This window comes from Clinocottus analis, unplaced genomic scaffold, assembly GCF_023055335.1.
Source record: "Clinocottus analis isolate CAN_PGR_092001 unplaced genomic scaffold, fCliAna1.0.p SCAF_16, whole genome shotgun sequence".
In the NCBI taxonomy this organism is placed as follows: domain Eukaryota; kingdom Metazoa; phylum Chordata; class Actinopteri; order Perciformes; family Cottidae; genus Clinocottus; species Clinocottus analis.
The window spans coordinates 12,323,803-12,341,098 of NW_027175887.1; the positions used below are offsets into that span (position 1 = coordinate 12,323,803).

Consider the following 17,296-nt stretch of genomic DNA (forward strand, 5'->3'; position numbering starts at 1 on the left):
GCCAGAGTTGAAGACAGTAAATGCAGCGGGGGACTATAAAGTGTAATCAGGAGTTTCATAATTATAAGTCTGGAATAGCCACAGTGACTATTATGGATGATTATCATCATGTCTGTCTGGAGACTTTTTTTTCCTAAGGGCCTAATTCAAAACTCAACAGTGACATGAGTCAGTGTAACATGCTGAGTTGCTGTTGTTTTCATGTGGTTTCGACTCTCTGTTTCTCTGCCTCTGCTTTCTTCTCTTTCTTCGTTTCTCTCTCGCACCCTGACAACATATTGTCAGGGTAGATATAAGAATGATGAAACAGATAATAGACATTAAAGAATATTGGTGTATTAATTCATAGCTCCCCAGTCTTTCAAAAGGACCAGCTGAATTTAGAGCTCAAGGTAAATAAAATGCCAATATCTTGTTTCATCTTTATGGACGGACACCCTGTGCAACACCCTCAGGCCTTGAATTACACTTTCTGATTACATTTCAGACACATGAAGAAGACTTATTCTGTTGGAAATATATTCAGACCAATTTCAGGTTGTCCTTCCACGTTGCCCTTCACTACAACCTGTCAAGCATAATTTGTATTTTAGTGTGCTTCTGAGTTCTGACTCTTTTTGTCGCTCTCAGCGTGCACATAGTGCAGCACGCATGAGCTCGAAACACCACCGGCAGCTCTGAGAGACAGAGAGGGTTAAGATGCAACATGCACCACACTTTAGCATGAAATCCACTCAAGACCTACGTCAAGTTTCTCACTTCTTGGCTGGAGTTGCTGCTCTTAAACCATTGGCACAGTGGGTTGACTGTATCTCTACCTATTGACTGAACCATCCTCAAAAATGCCCCCTTTAGTTTTATTACAGCAGCATAGCATGCTGAGATAAAGTCAACAAAGCTAAAACCACACGCTCCCTGTTTGTGCACCTGACGTGGCATTAACTTTCATGTGCAATTGCTTTGAAGTGCATGGAGATATTTCAAGGTTATTATAATTGAAGGTCCAACTAATCCAACAATTAAATTGCATGAATAAAAATCTGCTGCCTTCGTTGGTCTGGACGCTCCCCAATTTAGAGGAGAAAATATAAACTTTGTATTGTACTTTTACAGCAGAAACCTTCTTACAAATTCAGCTTACAAGTTGCATGAGACTATTTCGTAAACTTACTTTCCCTTTTTCAGAGGGCACAAAGATTTTTTCCTTTGTAAAAAAAAATTGCATTTTCGGAGGTCGTGGATGCTTGTAACGTAACTCAAACTTTGGACACACATCATCGGTCAAAATAACACCTTTTGGTTTCACACCGCATGACAAACAGGCCTTTCACCCAGAGGGGAGGTTTCTGTGTAGAGACAAATGTCAGTTTAGGACCCACAAACGTCGCTCACACGCAGAGGGATGAGGAGAGATGTTGAGCGCAGATAGAGCGGTGGCAGTGATCTCTCCAACATGGCGATCTAGTGACCAGAGCAGCGCTAATGTGCTCTGCAGGATGCCAGCTGTGGGTCTGCTGTTTGGTCCCGGCCGGTGAGTGTAGGCTCAAAACAGTTGACCGCTGTAGCAGAAAATTAAGCTATTAGAGCAGTGAGAGTATCCCAAAACAGCGAAGTTGCTAGCTAGACTTCAAAACAATGAGCTGAAACCATAACGCTATGACGCCGAGGGGCGCTGCAGACGTTTCTCACATTGTCATTGTTTTTTTGTCACTTCATACATTATCATAAAAACACCTGTGAGAGCCTTACTTTTCCTTCAGTTTTGTCTTGCAGGTGAAATCGAGGTCGGCGACGTTTCTTTTCTCCTGATGATCTCAATCATTCTTACAATTCAGCAGAAAATGTAATAAGCGGATTCCGCTGAAATGCCGAGGTAGTTTTGCCAGATTTCAAAAATTGTTTTCTTGTAAAAGGGAAATTGCTGAGTTCTGTATTCAGACGAGGCAAAGATGTGACAGCTTGAACTGGGATTTGAAATCTGCCTGTTGGAGAAACACAGCCCAGCATTTAACTGAACCGCCTGAGCTCCCTTCAAATAAATCTTTCAAGGCGTGAACCAGTCGCTCAACATTGTTGCTGTATTATTTTCACTATTATCTTACTAAACAGTAGGCCAGGTGTTGAGCAAACCAGTCAATCATTCCTGGCGATGAAAGCGCAGCACGGCTGAAACTCGCAGTGTCAGCACTGCTCCCAATCTCCCAGTCTCAGCTGTCACAGCTCCTCTCACTGCTAATGGCTTTATGTTGCAGAGGTAAAGCGGGAGGACGTGTACATGGGGTGTGTGTGTGTACATCTCTGCATATGTGCATGTGTGACCTCAAACACTAATATGAAAATTAAGATAACTTCCATGAAGGAAAGCAGCATCGAAACAAAGTCATGAATCTATGACGCAAACCACAAAGTGACACTCGTAAGAGGGAAAAACCTTCAGAGTTTAAAAGAGTTTAACTATCACCTGGAGATTGACAGCTTCATTTCTCTGATCTTTTACAATCAGCTCATTGCAGTGGCACCTCATCATCCTTCATAACCTACCTTTCATCTGGCTCTCTTTCTGGAGTCTGTGGAAAAGTCCCTGGGCGGTTAGCCTTGACGGCTAACAGGAGCTGCCTTCCAAACACCTTGATAAATGTGTGCGTCGGGAAACACTCAGGTGTGGGTTCAGGTTGTGCTGACTGATGTGATTTATATAAATGGAAGAAAGAGATACAGTGAGAGAGAAAGTGTCGCTCCAAGAGTGGGCGAAAATGTTGACGCGCTCATTCTTTGAATAATAATCCGATAAAGCTGCATTCAAAAATAGAACGCCACTCATTTTTTACTTTATTTTTCAACTCTTCAAAATTGCTTCATTAAAGTTTCCCATAATGCTCAGTGACCCTTCATTTTGTCCTCTCTGAGTGTCTAATATCCAAACGATACCAGCCTGATGTCACTGTTTATGGACCTTAAAGCAGGTCACCTCTAAACACAACAAGGACGGTGCACTAAAAACACCGGATTGACACACTTTTTAGAATAAAAAGCTTCACACTTCCCCCGGGGAAAAAAAAAGAAACACTTCTTTGAAAACAAGTTGTCAGAAGTTTCAAGTTTTCCCTTTTGAGCCCAGAGACAAACGCACTAATGAGACACAGCTGTTTGGACCTTGTTTATCAGATTAACGTTTGACAAAACTTTGTGGTACCACCACAATATTTCATATTCTTTTCCATCTACCATTTGACCTAATATTTTAAACAAAGACTAGAATGATGCTCTTCTTTGAAAAGAAGCCTGCCATAACCCACTAGAATTCAATGCATCCTTGCCTCAGAAATGTACATTGGATGGATGCCATGCGGTACAAAAGCACTATAAATGTTGTATAGCTCAGACTAAACCAGTGTTTCCATGTGAGGTGAAAAAATGATCTCGTACCCAAGCGGCCTTGACGTCTCCGGGCACTTTGTGTGTCGCCTTGGGCGGATATTGACCAAATCAGCACACTGACCTTTGATGTCGCAAGAGGTCACTTGTTTTCTTCAGGTGACGGAAGGCAAATCAGAGTTAATGCCCCAAAAATTTCAGATGACAGGCCACTGAAAACCGGAGCAATGACATATTCACTCAAACGTACTTGTTTGGACTCGTTTTAACTCACACTCAAGTGCACCCAAAGCCTCAGAGAGACGCGCACGCGTACCGCTCACCACACACACACACACACACACACACACACACACACACACACACACACACACACACACACACACACACACACACCTAAACCCTCCTGCAGTGACATTTGAAGGACGGGGGCCTGCAGGGAGAGCTGGTTTTGAGAGGTTGGACGAGGTGGACGGCTGGCTGGTTGGGGGTGTGAGGTAAACAACACCTCGGAGTTCAGCGCGCATGCCTAATGTGCTTCAACGCACTGCCGAGCTGGGCAAGGCTGCCGATGACAAGCTGTCTGGAGAAGTCTCCTGCTCATGCTGCCTCTCACCACCTCGGTCTCTCACACTGTCTGCTGGCTTTACGCCGTCCAGCTGGCGGTCTTCTCTGCGCACTTCCTGCTTTTGTCCCTGTCCTACCACTGGCTTTCCCTGCTCGGGACTGTTTTAACCTCTTTTTAATTTAAATGTAAATAACAGGAAGACTGAACTGAAAAATGTTACTGTTCAATATAATTATAACTATCTGGTGGATAATGCGTTGGAAGAAATATGTTTTTGTTGTGGCTCGGACTGATTCTTTTTTTCCGTGGTGTCATAGCAGTAGTCAAAAAACACTGGGGCATTCCCTTTAACTTTGTACAATTTTATGAAATGCATACTAATGATATATAATCATGGTCACTGGCAGCAATGCACACATGCAGATCAAAATACAAAGATATGTACAAATGTGAATTGTACACTCTTAAGGTGTGTTCAGACTGAAGGCAAAGCTAACTTTAGAGGCGGCGTGATTGCATACAACTTCATTGTAGAGTAGGACGAAGGTTTGCTCGGGGCAGAGTGATTAAAGAAAAAACTTGTCTGTACAAGTTTGAAAATGTTGAAACTTTTGTGCGTATCCCGAGCTATCGTACTCCACTTCGTCAACATATAGAAACAAGAGGGGGGGAAAACAATAGAAACTCACTCAGATCCTGGTGAACGGGTCTGCCTGTAGCTGTAGCACACACATACTGTACAAAGGCACACTGCTCACAAGCAGTTGGTGCATTGTTGGGTTGTTAGAGCTAACATCTGCACTGTGGGTGCTTTGGCTGTTTGTAGCGTAGAAACGCTCCAAATTTGTGCGAATAAAGCAAGGTGAAAATTTGCTCTGGGTTCAGTCTGAGCACACCTTTACAGCTATCTTTAAAGATGTACTAGTGGGTTTTACCCCCCGACCTGAGTTCAATAACCTCACTTGTTCACGATGTCCAATCGCAGCCCATCTCTCTACTGTTTAGTCTCCGAGAGGGCAGAGGTGCTCTCTGATTGGTTGTGAGTTCAGACAAGTAGAAGCAAAAACAGACAGTAATGGATACTGTCGTATTCTGAGGAGATAAAAATCACATTGACATCATTTACTCAGGGCATACACATAAAACATTTATTGCTGCGTAGTCAGGCTTTAACCCTTGATGTCATATTCAGTTGACAAGGATTTGTCTTAGAAAGATAGGAGGATATCTCTTTGAAGCTATAACAGCCCTTGGTTGCTTCGTGTTTTCCCTCTTCAACCTTTAATCTCAGGTATCCTCACTGACAAACAGGACACTTCAGGAAAAGGCAATCACTTCACCTGAAGTCATAAACACACACGCGCACGCACACACACACACACAACTGTCTTTACGATCGCTCATTAATACCCTACACCATGTGATAAAACATAGTCATCAAAGTGATTTTGCATGGTAAAAAAAAGGTAACACCCTCAGTTTTTTCTCACATCACCTCATTAATTCTGAAAAAGAAAACGCACAAAAAACAAGGTAATGTTTTAAAAGACAAGGGATACAACAGTCTACCTCTAGAAATCAGGCTTAAAGATGAGCACCTCCTTTTTTGTGATGGAGTGATTAATCAAGCGGCAGAAGCCAAAGTAAGCTTGCATTAAAAGATGCAAAGTTGTGTTCATTGTTACAGTGTCAAGCTTTTGATGTGAAACTATGGTGTGAGAAAGGGTTGCTACAACATAGTGTTTGTGTGAAGAAAAGATGAGTGCATTAATGTGTCATTTCAAGAAAAAGCATACTGTATTGCAATCCCAGAACCATGCTTAAGACACACTAATGTGTCCAAAATCGATATGTTGTGTTGTAACTCTCAAATTAAAGCTTTCGTAGAGATGGTTTATGCTATTCATGTTTGTTTTTTTTAGCATAAGAGGCTAAAAGCAAACAAAGTTCCCTGTGTACAGCCAGGAATGTCTGTGAGCTAGAACGATCCTCAGGTGCTGAGTGAATATGGCTGTTCCCATCTCTGGTTGTCCACATTTTGAAAAAAAAAAAAAAAAAAAAAAAAAAAAAGAATCCATGAGGAACCGGTGTTCCCAAAGAGAAATGTGCTGGAGGGAACAATCACTTCAGCGCACAAAGTTAGTTTGAAATTTTTTGCTTCGTTGTTTTATACACCGTCCACACCTTAAAAAATGTTATAAAACTGGAAGCCACTGGCAGACAAAAAGTCCTAGACGACAAGTCAAAGAGATCGAAAGGGTCAAATGAAATGGGGACAAAGTAACGGCAACACTTGCACGTGCCTATTCTCTTTTCTACAAAAATAGTGGAATAGAAATCACATGGTTATCACCCAACATTGACATCTTGATACACTTCTGTATATAGATAAAAAAAAAAAAATCTTGGTTAAATGCAATTCCATCATGCAGTCAAGGTCCCGCGCAACTCTGGTGGGTTTGTCCGTTCGTCACTAATCCTTTAGCATTGTGTGAGGAAGTGGTGTCAAAAGGAGTGTGCTTGAAGTCTCACTTCATTAAGTAGCTGTGAACCATTTGTTTTGGCGCACACAAGGCGGCCCCATGCGCACATTATTGTTCTTTCTGATGGGGTTTGTAAAGCTCCAACTGAGCTCTCTTTCATTTCTTCATGTATGAGAGGGTGAGAGATGCTGGAGATAGAAAGAAAAAGAACCAATTTCACGAATCAATCCATGCACGGTTTCACCTCCGCAATCGGTCCATTTCTTTTCATTTTCCGCTGCCACTCAAAACTAAGTTGACACAGGCGCAGACCTTTGATCAGTCAATACCTATCTTCTGTTTAAAAAACACAGAGGTATGGTGAAGTGATGAGAATGATTTGATTCATGCCTTGGATACCTGAGGCAGGGCTCTCACACAGACTCTGAGCACACACTCTTGAACTCTCCTCCACCTTACGTTTTACTCTGAAAACAGCGGAAGGTCCTGTGCCAGAGTGAGTAGGACTTGTTGTTTCCGTCTGCCAGAACAGATGGACATTAGATCCGCTTTCTGCTTTCCCAGCCAAACAAATGACCTGTCGTCTCCTTTCCCAGCCTTCCTTCCGCCTTAATATATTCTGCCATTTTCCAAGCCTCCTCCCACTTACTTGCTGCACTGCCTCTGAGACATAAACGGATCAAACGGTTCTTTGTTTGCATGTTTCAGTTTGGGTACTTGTATTTTTGCATTTTCAACCTCAGTGAACCCAAACCAACACCGGATAAAGGAAACTACAATAGAGCAACAACAAGACTCTTTCTTGTGTCATTAGATTTAAGCTCTTTTGCCTCTGCTCCTATCGACGCCCTGATATGAGCGGGTCTCCGGGTGTTCCAATGCGAGCAAAACCTTCCCTTGTCCTCCCCAACAGACACAGGCTTCAAGAGGGCCTTAACTTCACAGGCCACATCCTCGCCAGCAGGCAATAACCAAGACCACTCCCCTAGGTACCACAAAATAGGACATGGGCTTGTCACAAATGTATAGAAAGGGTTTGAGGGGGCAAGATGAGGGTTTGGTTTTGGAATGCGGGACATCGTGTGTCATCGAGCCTCTCTCTCACTGATGGGAGCAGAGAGAGTGAGAGGGACAGCTATGGGTTTAGATCCAAGGAATGGAGAGACAAAGAAACTGTGAACAGTAGGTTTCATCTGTTTTTCCGACAAGGCCCTATTGTTGTTTGGCTTGAGCTCTTCCCTTTGAAACCTTGCTCGCCATCTCCTATGTCAACTCGTCCTTCTCCTCTTCTCGTATCAACTAATACCCCCGTCCAAGGGTTGGCCAAGAAGCCTTGGGGGTCCATAAGCTCCAAGCCCAGAATTTCCCGGCGTCCCTCCCTGCCCCGGGACGACAGCAGCATCCCCCCCTGGTCCAGGCTGCCTGTGCTGTTGCACTTCTTCACCCCGGCTCCTGGGTACACCAAGGAGCTGGGCGACAGCAGCGATGTCAGCGACAAGCTGCTCAGCGTCTCCGACAAGTGTTCACTGTTGCCCGCTTGGCTGGAGCCACAACCACCAATTGATGATCCGATACCGATGCCCAGGTCCTCGTCTGAGGGGTCGATGGAGTCTTCGCGGGTGTAACCCGGGCTGGTGCTACCTCGGCCACTGCTCTGGCTACGCTGGTGGCCCCTGGTGGCCTGGAGGGTGAGGCCTGAGGACGGGCTCGGCCTCGGTCTCAGGGTCTGGACTGGGGAGGAAATGGCAGTCTTGTCTTCGGACAACGGGAGCGGGCACACGAGGGGTAAGGGAGCGGTCGGCAAAGGCGACTCCAAGTTCTGTGGTGGAGAGACGCTGAAGCTCAGTCCCTCCTCCATGGTGGTCTGGAGGCTGCCCTCAGAGCTGCCTGTGGCAAGGGATGAGTCACTGTGGGACTGGTACTGAAGACAGGAGGAAGGAAGACAGAAAGCGCATGAATCCAACCTTAATTTCCATGAAGAATGTAATATGTTGTATTGTTAAATGCTGAATACAAATCAGTTTTCATAATACTTCATCATTTGCTGTCAGTGACCAAACTATGGGCCATTACTCACCCAAGCGCAAAAAAATAATCCTCTTTTATTTGCTTCGTGAGCATCAATCTAATGACTTGCTTAAGCCTCTTCCACCGTAAAACCTCACAACTATCCCTGTCCAATGAGCTATTTATCTGTGTTTCCCCCCCTCACCTGCCCTCCCCCTACCTGTGAACAGAGCATCTTGCTATGGGCTCCCGGGGAGCGGAGCGAGACCCAGGAGTCTGGGGAGGTCAGCCGAAGGCCCCTCGTCAACCGTAGGCTCCTACTGCGGGGAGGTGCTGGGATGGCTGCTCCTGCGGGGTGGAAGAACTCTGCAGGCAGATGGAAGAGAGGAGAAATGCCACTGGCTCCGCCTCCTCCTTTGTTTCTTTCCTTGTTGCTGCTGCTGGAAACGCCGCCTTGAGGAGGAATACACTCTTTCCATTTTTATCCCGCTGTCAATGTATGGATTGTCTACACTTTTCTGGTGAATGTCCCTTACATTAATGAGAAGGATTTTTTTTTTCTCCCTCTGAATATTGCATATTAATAGCTTTTAAGTCCGCAAACAAAGCACAGGCAACTTGTAGGTTGCCTGTGAGTTGATGCTCTGCAGGGCGGTGGGTAAAAGGACACATTGTTTAAATATGTCGATGTTTCAATGTGTGGGTCTGAGTATATGCTTTGTGATGCCAATTGGTTTAAAAATAGAGATAATTTAAATACCTCGCACCAGCTGCAGACCTACAAAGATGTGAAAGTCATTTCAAGCTATTCTTTGCAGAGGTTCAAGTGCCCCATTGTATGCTCTCTTCTACATTTCTGGTACCTATATAGTCCCCCTTTAAATCCTCATTCTGTGAATAACATTTACAATGAGTTTTCTTTGATATTCATCTTGGAAGATAACATGTTGCTTTTGTTGAACAAAATCATGTTATTTCTAGTACTTTCCTGTGCTACAATCAATTTGACTTACCATCTTATTTGGCATATAAGCCACACAAAAAACAATACATTAAATCAGACATTAACTAGTGCACTAGTGGTACACATACCTATTATAATATATTGTTGGTAGTACAGTGGATTTACTGTATCTAGTTTTACTCACCAGGGCTACAGTGAGGTGAGCACATAAGCTGTTGGCGTGTTTGCATCTCCTGCAGTGCAGTCTCCACCTCCATGCCAGTGCAGAGGGCCCGGCAGGGCTGGCTCAACCCCTGCACCTGGGTCTGCACCACGGTCCGAGTCTGGTGGCCTCCTGCATGACTTCCTCCATCTCCGGCCTCTTCTGAGCTGCGGGAGCCGCTGCTGCACCTTCCCTGGAAGAGAACAAACGATTGGACGTTGGAGAGAAAGTCTTTTCCAATACGTTGCCAGGATTTAAACAAGATGAATTAAACATGGCGGGGAAAGGACCAAAATAAAGACGGAGATAATTTATGTGCTGAAAAGGTATTTGACTAGTGTGCTGGAAAAAAGCTTAAGACTTAAGCTCTTATTTCTTCTGCAAAGGGACAATTTAAGTTTAGGATTAGCATTATATTTTGTTAAGTAACAATTCATGGAACAAGCCTGACAGAGAAAGAGTACAGCAAAGAGCCGGCATCCTGCAGATATCAAACGTGGCCTATGTTTCACACCATCCCCCTGGCTTTTCATTTAAGTGCGAGTGACTTATTATGAGTTGAAAGAGCCCGTTATTGTCATGTTAATGTTAGATATTGTAACAATAATTGTTTGGTTATAAATGTGTCAATGTGTGTGATGACTCCAACAGCTGGAAGCGGGAAGCAGGAGGTAGATTAAGGCAGGAGTTCAGCTTTGTAAGCTCTTGGCGCGTACGTTTTAATTACCATCGTGTAGGGACTGCAGAATCATTTAAGTGAGTTTGTGCATGTGTGTGTGTGTGTGTGTGTGTCCGCTTTTGTGCTTCCACTAGTGCATTATTGTATCTCTGAGTCATTCAGTTGTAGCCCCTGAACAGCCCCCTTTCAAACAGGCTGCCACCCACACCCACACATACCTCAAACAGCCTTGCCCCACACACACGCAGACACACACACACACACTTCTATTTAGCAAACCGTGTCAAACAAATGAAATCCCTGACCTTAGATCCTTCCTCACCTTGTGCCTTTCCTCTCCCCTCTCTTTTCCCCCTCCTCTAATGAGCAATGTTTCACAGCCATGCCTGGCGATAGCGGGCTTATCCGGCTATCCAGAAACAAGGAGCATTACCCCATTACAGTGGAGGATATCGAGGAAGGACGGATGATAAGGGAAGGAGATAGAGGGGCTAGAGGGAGGTGCAGAGAAGGTGTGCAATTACCAGAGGGGTAAGCACTGAGAAAGAACAAGCATGAAAGATAAAGTCGAAAAAAGGGGGAAAGTGGGTGCAGGGGAGCGAGGTGTGAGAGCCACCTAGGACAGCAACGAGGAAGAGCCTAGTTTTATTCATGAGAAGACTGTGGATTCTTCAAAGACAAGATAGTTTCCACTGATACGCTGCGAGGAAGAGATAAAGAAATCTCTGGGACCTAAGGTTTGTACCTGTAATTCACAAGGGAGCCTACAGCATAGCCATAACACATATTTTATAATGGCCATTTGTTTTGTGTTGAAATGAGTATAAAAAATGTGCTCATCCTCTTGGGGGAGAGCCACAAAGTGCCGGTATACTAATCAAAATAGTGAGCATACTAGAAGCTATAACCACCATGAATGTATGGTGCAATGGCTGTTACATTGTTCAATTAATCTATTTCTTTCTCAAAAGCTTTTTTTCTTTATTGTTTTTTTTTAACACAAAAAAGTTATACTGGCATGAAGATTTAATTGGCCTCAACATTGTGTGTAAATTTGACAAGCAGGTATACAGTCCAAATGTATCTCTCTCTCTCTCTCTCTCTCTCTCTCTCTCTCTCTCTCTCTCTCTCTCTCTCTCTCTCTCTCTCTCTCTCTCTCTCTCTCTCTCTCTCTCTCTCTCTCTCTCTCTCTCTCTCTCTCTCTCTCTCTCTCTCTCTCTCTCTCTCGATCATTACCACTGATCAATGCTCAGATCTAAAACTTCCTTTATTGGTATAATCTGTTTAAAAAAAAACATTTAAATTTCCTCCCACTGTTTTTCCTTTCGGCCTCACAGAAAATGAGTCATCTTAGGGATAAGGGCATATGTACAGTATATCAGTACTACACATTGTACATATTGTGTTCAGGCTTTGAAAGAGAAGCGTGGATCCTAATCTTCCCTCTGCTCGTACCCACCTTCCCCTCTCGCGCCAGCAGCTGGTAGGCCGTGTGTTCGTCCAGGCTGAGGTCATCTGGCAGAGCCGGGGACGAGGACTTGTCTGACAGTTGCTCCGACTTCAGCGATGCCTGCTCTATCTCCGCCATCCTGATCTGCTGCAAGAATGTGCCTCCGTTAATCACGTCTTAAAACAGGAAGTAGGTGAGTAGGAACAGCAAACGGTTCAGACTTCCTGGAAGTAATTAATTGGTGCTTAACATATTGCATGATTTATTCTAGGGTTCACAACAACTATGGCGTCAGTATCTTACAGATTTGTGTACATAGACATTACATTTCTAAAGGATCAGCAACAACGTTTTGAAGATGTCTCTCATGACTCCTTTATTTATACAGTATCTCTTTAAGGCCGATGTGAGCTACACAGACAAGATTCGGTAAAACCTCCCCCAAGTTTCGATATGCTTCACCAGATGCTGACAATTCAAAGTGGCCAAAAAGCTGTTGCACCTGTCTGTAAAGAGAGCAGGGTGAGAGATTTCAAGAAGTAACAACATTGCTTTGTCATCATTCATTGAACAAAATATGTGAAAAGAGGGGCTGAATGAGAGGGCGAGAGGCATATATCCAAGCAGTGCATGACAGCAGGTGTGTGTACATGTGTTCTTTTGGTAAACACCTGCAGTGTCTGCATTTATATGTAAGCGGGAGTGAAGAGATGCTATTGTTTTCCCCATCAAGAGCGGTGGTGGAGCTACACCAGAACCTCATAATTCTGCACTTATAGCCAACTGAGTATGGTAACGGTGTGTCATCGTCCTTGTTGTACTCTCACCCATGCACATTATTCTTGAAGACACATTATTACCAAACACAGATTAATTGGGAAGTGACAACAATTTCACCAGCTGTTACTACCTCTCTCTCGTTTGTTCCAACATTAGTTTCAACTAAGTTTGTTTCATCAGGTAACTCAGCTCATAATGGCGAGTGAATCGGTTTTAAATTATCGCCGCATGAGCCACCTGAGAGCTCATGCTTCTCGGCTGACACTCTTCTCTACCCTTCCCATGGCAACACAACTTCAAAACGCACTGCAAACAGTGAGCTGGAGTGGAATTTCAGGGTTCTGGGGGTGCTATGATGAGCTCAAGCAGTGTTTCTTTCACCACACGACGCAATAAATAGCCAGAGAGAAGCATTAAGAAGGGTACTTAAAAAGGGCCCAATGAAATCCAATGGCGTGAGGCCTGTTAGTGTGATATAGTATTAACACATATCCATATTAGAAAGACAAAAAGGATCATAGAGAATGATTCACAGCCACCAAATTGTAGCAGTAAATTACCGTTGCCAAAAAGAGAGAGAGAGCGAGAGAGCGAGAGAGAGAGAGAGATAATGGGAAGAGTTGAAAGAGAGAGGTGAGTTAGGATGAGGCAAGGAAGCAAAGCAGATGCATAGCATTGAAACTCATTAATTTAAAGGAGCAGTTTTCCTGAATTCTTTGTATATTGGCTATCCTTTATGCTACCATGTGACAGGACCATATCTGTGTCTCAGAATTGGGTTGTAAAGAGCTTCAAAAAGGTCCATGTGAGTCATCAGTTGGCACATGTATTAGCAGGAAAAGGAAACTACAGCCTTCTCTTCCTGTATCCCTGTTCATGAGCTTTTATGCACAATGTAAAATGCATAACGAGTACAGGAAGAGTTGCTACACAGGTGCCAACTGAAAGTGTCCACTTGGAGCAAAGAGGCAAAGCATCGATTCATTCAGCACCGCTGCGAGGCAATGAAATAAACCGTGAAAATAAGCATGACTGAAATCTCATGACCACATCGCATGACTCGTGCCAGTGTGGACATGGTAAGCGTAAGCAATAATTCATGTAAAACAAAGGAAACACCAGCAGATGATCAATTACAACACACAGGAACAACAACAGGCACACCTCCTTCTTGCTGTCTACCACTGTTTTTTTTATACACATGATGATTTAAATGGTCTTCTAAGTATTTAAATGTTTGTGTCGTAGTTGCATCCATACACATTTCTATCAAATGCACAATAATGAGATGCTGCGAATCTCTTGAAATAATGTCAGATAAATATTTTGCTTGAGAAGTGTCCGTTTATGCTAGCAACTGAATAAACGTCAAAGGCCTTCACTACTCTATTAAACAGTTCCCTGCAGACTCGGCTGTAGTGAGTCTCTTATTAGGCAGTTATTTGATGAATAATTCCACTGTCACACACAACACACAGGTGTCCCGCTGCTCCTTTCTGTCCTTTTAAACCCTTAGTCACTGTACAGAGCTCACAGCAGTGAAAGACTGTCAGAAAATGTCACACACCCTCTCTCGCTCTCTCTCTTTCTCTCTCTCTCTCCCTCTCATACAAACAAACAATATGCAAGTCTGATGGTTAAAGGACCTGGGGGAATGAATAACAACAGTACAGGGTCAGATACAGTAAATCACAGATAGATGGAGGGCTAGCCAGGAGCAGAGGGACTGATGGGAAGAATAAGCATGTAAAAGAGGGAGGGGAGATTGATGGTTTGACAGCATCTGCAGACAGGCAGAAAGCAGGACTGACAGGTGAGGAGGTGTAGAGCCCAGTTATTGCTTCTCCTGAGCTGACCCGCTGCACTTTGTCATTGTGATGGACAACACGGGAACAGGACAGTATGTTTGTGAGTGTGTTTTATTCAGGATCTCCTTCGTACAACATACCCCAAAATACAAGCACGTAAAGAGTGTTAGTGCGTGCATATAGGCATGCATATCAGGTATATGTGTATGCATGCAACGGGCCTCATTAATCCACATTCCTGCACATGGAAATTACCTAGTGTTTAAATAAGTGCCGACATTCTCTGTCATACTGCAGCACAATAGCACATACAGTAGTTTACATGCTTTATAAAGCGTGAACTTCAACAACACTTCCTATTCAAACTGCCTTGTGTGATGAATGAAGCCCTGTGTTTGTGTATGGCCATGAAAGTACATGCAAATGCATGTTCACGTGTGTGACCCTGTTGCAAATGTGCATGCACATAGTCAGCTCCCGGACATCATGGTTGTGTGTGTGTGTGTGTGTGTGTGCATGAATGTGTTTGTCTTGTGTTTGAGTGTTCAGGGTTTCAGGACTACTGAGTTTTACTATTCACTGGTTTTGCATAGTAATAGTTTGGTTTGGCAGGTTTTTGTAACACAGTTCATGCAGGCAAAAATGTGTTGGGCAATGAAACCCTGTGTGTGTCTGCGTATGTACATACTAACGTTTGGTTGGACTGTTTCCTCTATATTTTTGCACGTTATAGATGTATACATATGTCTCTTTCAGCCGTATTTCTTAGTTTCTACGTTCCCAACTATTTTGTGATTGCATCCAGTGTGAATTTATTTCAACATGTTCCTCAAGAGTATTCCCCCCAACCCCTGGGGCCATATTTACCGAGCATCTCAGAGCAATAAATCAGTCCTAACGGACTCAGGCTTCCCAGAATAATCTATATTTTGGTCCTACTTTCATGCAAAGGAGCACAAGCATTTTATGAATCAAGATTTGTAAATGTTACTTATCTTTGTAATTATCTGTGTCAACAAAATCTTTAGATTTACATTTATTTAACCACAAGAAACTGTGGGTATAACATCCCATTTGGGTCCCTCACATCTGCGACTACATTAATTCATTTCAGAGCTTCAAAGCTGACCTGGTTCAAAAACAAGATAATGAAACAAGACTTATTAAGCCTGTTTATTTCCATGTAGCCATTGGTAAGATGCCCTGAGTTAACACAGCAACTAAACCATAGCCGCCTTTTTCAAATACACTATGTATACTCTGTGCCATCTGTCTAAAATAGTGTAATGTTTGTCTGAAAAGTCTCGACATTTGTTGCTGGGCTCATTTTCGATAAACATGGTCATAAAGTGTCCATGTCTGGCAACATGTTTGCATAAGTGCCAATACCAAAGTGTTTTTGTTATTTAAAAAAAAGCTAAACATATTCTCAGGTGAGAATATTACTAGTATGATTAATACAGGGGACATATCATGTGTGACTTAAAGGAGTGATTCGACTTTTTTTTTCTAAAAACGGATGCCTTTGGTTCTGCTATTTCCCTCATCCGGCGAATGTTTCTGTTGTGTGCATATATATATATATATATATATATATATATATATATATATATATATATATATATATATATATATATATATATTCATGTGTGTTCATGGCGGTACCTCTTGCGGATGGCCCTTGCAATCTCTGCAGATGGTTGGAGGAGAAGCATAGTGGTGGAAGACAGAACCGGAGAGGTTGTCGATCATCAGCATCTCCCCCTCCAGTGTATCCTTGATCAGAAGAGAAACGCTGTCCAGCCATTGGCTCTCCTGGAACACATTCACACACAAACACACACACAAACACAAACCCAACCACACACAGACACACACATACCACACAGACATACACACAGACACACACACACACGAGACGCAGGCCAGCAGACCAGTATTGCACGCAGGTGCAAACATGTGCACATGCGGACATGCGAGGACAAAGAACACGCAGGGAAATGCATACACCATAGTAAGGGTTATAAAAAAGGTCACTGTGCACACGCAGGTATGCTTTTATAGTTAATGTACTCACACACACAACTGTTCACAGTCACACATGCGCATATTCTCACACACCCATGTCGATTTCACATTACCTAAGCATTTATTTCTACAATTCTTCCACAAAGGTAGAAGAAAAGCATCTCAAACACAGTCTCTGAGTCGGAGATCGTGTACAAATAAACTAGAAAAAATCCCCCTCTCTTACTTTGTTGGCCTTTAGGGCTAAACACGGCTCCTTTTTGGTAAAAGGCTCTTCAATAATATGACTCCAAACCCTCATTAGCCAAGCAACACATAATTTTACTATCAAAGCCTTGAGCACTGAGAGCGGTGCTGATGATATATCACCTCAATTAGGCTGTTCAATACCTTGTTGAAACAATTTAAGATTTAAGCATTGGCTTTGTGCTCTGGGTGTTATTAGGTTTAAAGCAATTCAGACTGAATCAGTCAGGGCTTTTTCTGTGACTTAAATGATCCCTCATTGCTTGAATCTCATCTGCCAGATTGGTTTTCCCAGAAACCAATCTGGCAGAAAAAGAAACCTACTTTAAAAATGATTTCTGTGTTTCTTGGCAGGTCACTTGTATTTCACAATGATTTAGATGCATTGTGCCTGACTGTGGGACATTCATAACCACCAGAATAACTGTATTATATCAGCAGATCCCAAAAGATACTGTGAAACAAGGTCACTCCTCTTCAATCCCCACACAAGCCTATTTTCATAACATATTTCTACAACAACGCTTATCGGACTATACTTATACATCTTATGCAAACACACATTTCTGACTCAAACTGTTATAATACAATCACTCATGGCTCGTGTTTTGAAAATGAGGGGGCAAAGGATTCAAGAGAAAGGTTACTGTGCGCCCTGCATTATAAATACACTGAAATCATGCCGGTTTATGAAACAGTATTTTAG

At 43.2% G+C, this 17,296-nt stretch overlaps 1 protein-coding gene across 5 annotated transcripts in view; it reads right to left on the reverse strand.

Annotated features, from left to right (window-relative positions):
* Positions 1-2,822: 2,822 nt before the first annotated feature.
* cacna1ia (calcium voltage-gated channel subunit alpha1 Ia) overlaps positions 2,823-17,296 on the reverse strand; it is a 135,929-nt gene continuing 121,455 nt past the window's right edge. The window contains exons 33-37 of one of the 5 annotated variants that reach the window (XM_068578808.1): positions 15,982-16,131; positions 11,738-11,872; positions 9,582-9,792; positions 8,654-8,886; positions 2,823-8,347 (exon numbers count right to left, since the gene is read on the reverse strand). In XM_068578808.1, the coding sequence (XP_068434909.1) occupies positions 7,616-8,347; positions 8,654-8,886; positions 9,582-9,792; positions 11,738-11,872; positions 15,982-16,131 (1,461 nt within the window). In that variant the 3' untranslated portion in view covers positions 2,823-7,615. Of the gene's footprint in view, positions 8,348-8,653; positions 8,887-9,581; positions 9,793-11,737; positions 11,876-15,981; positions 16,132-17,296 lie in introns of all 5 variants that reach the window. The other 4 variants (XM_068578809.1, XM_068578807.1, XM_068578811.1 and 1 more) reach the window with 4 other exon arrangements.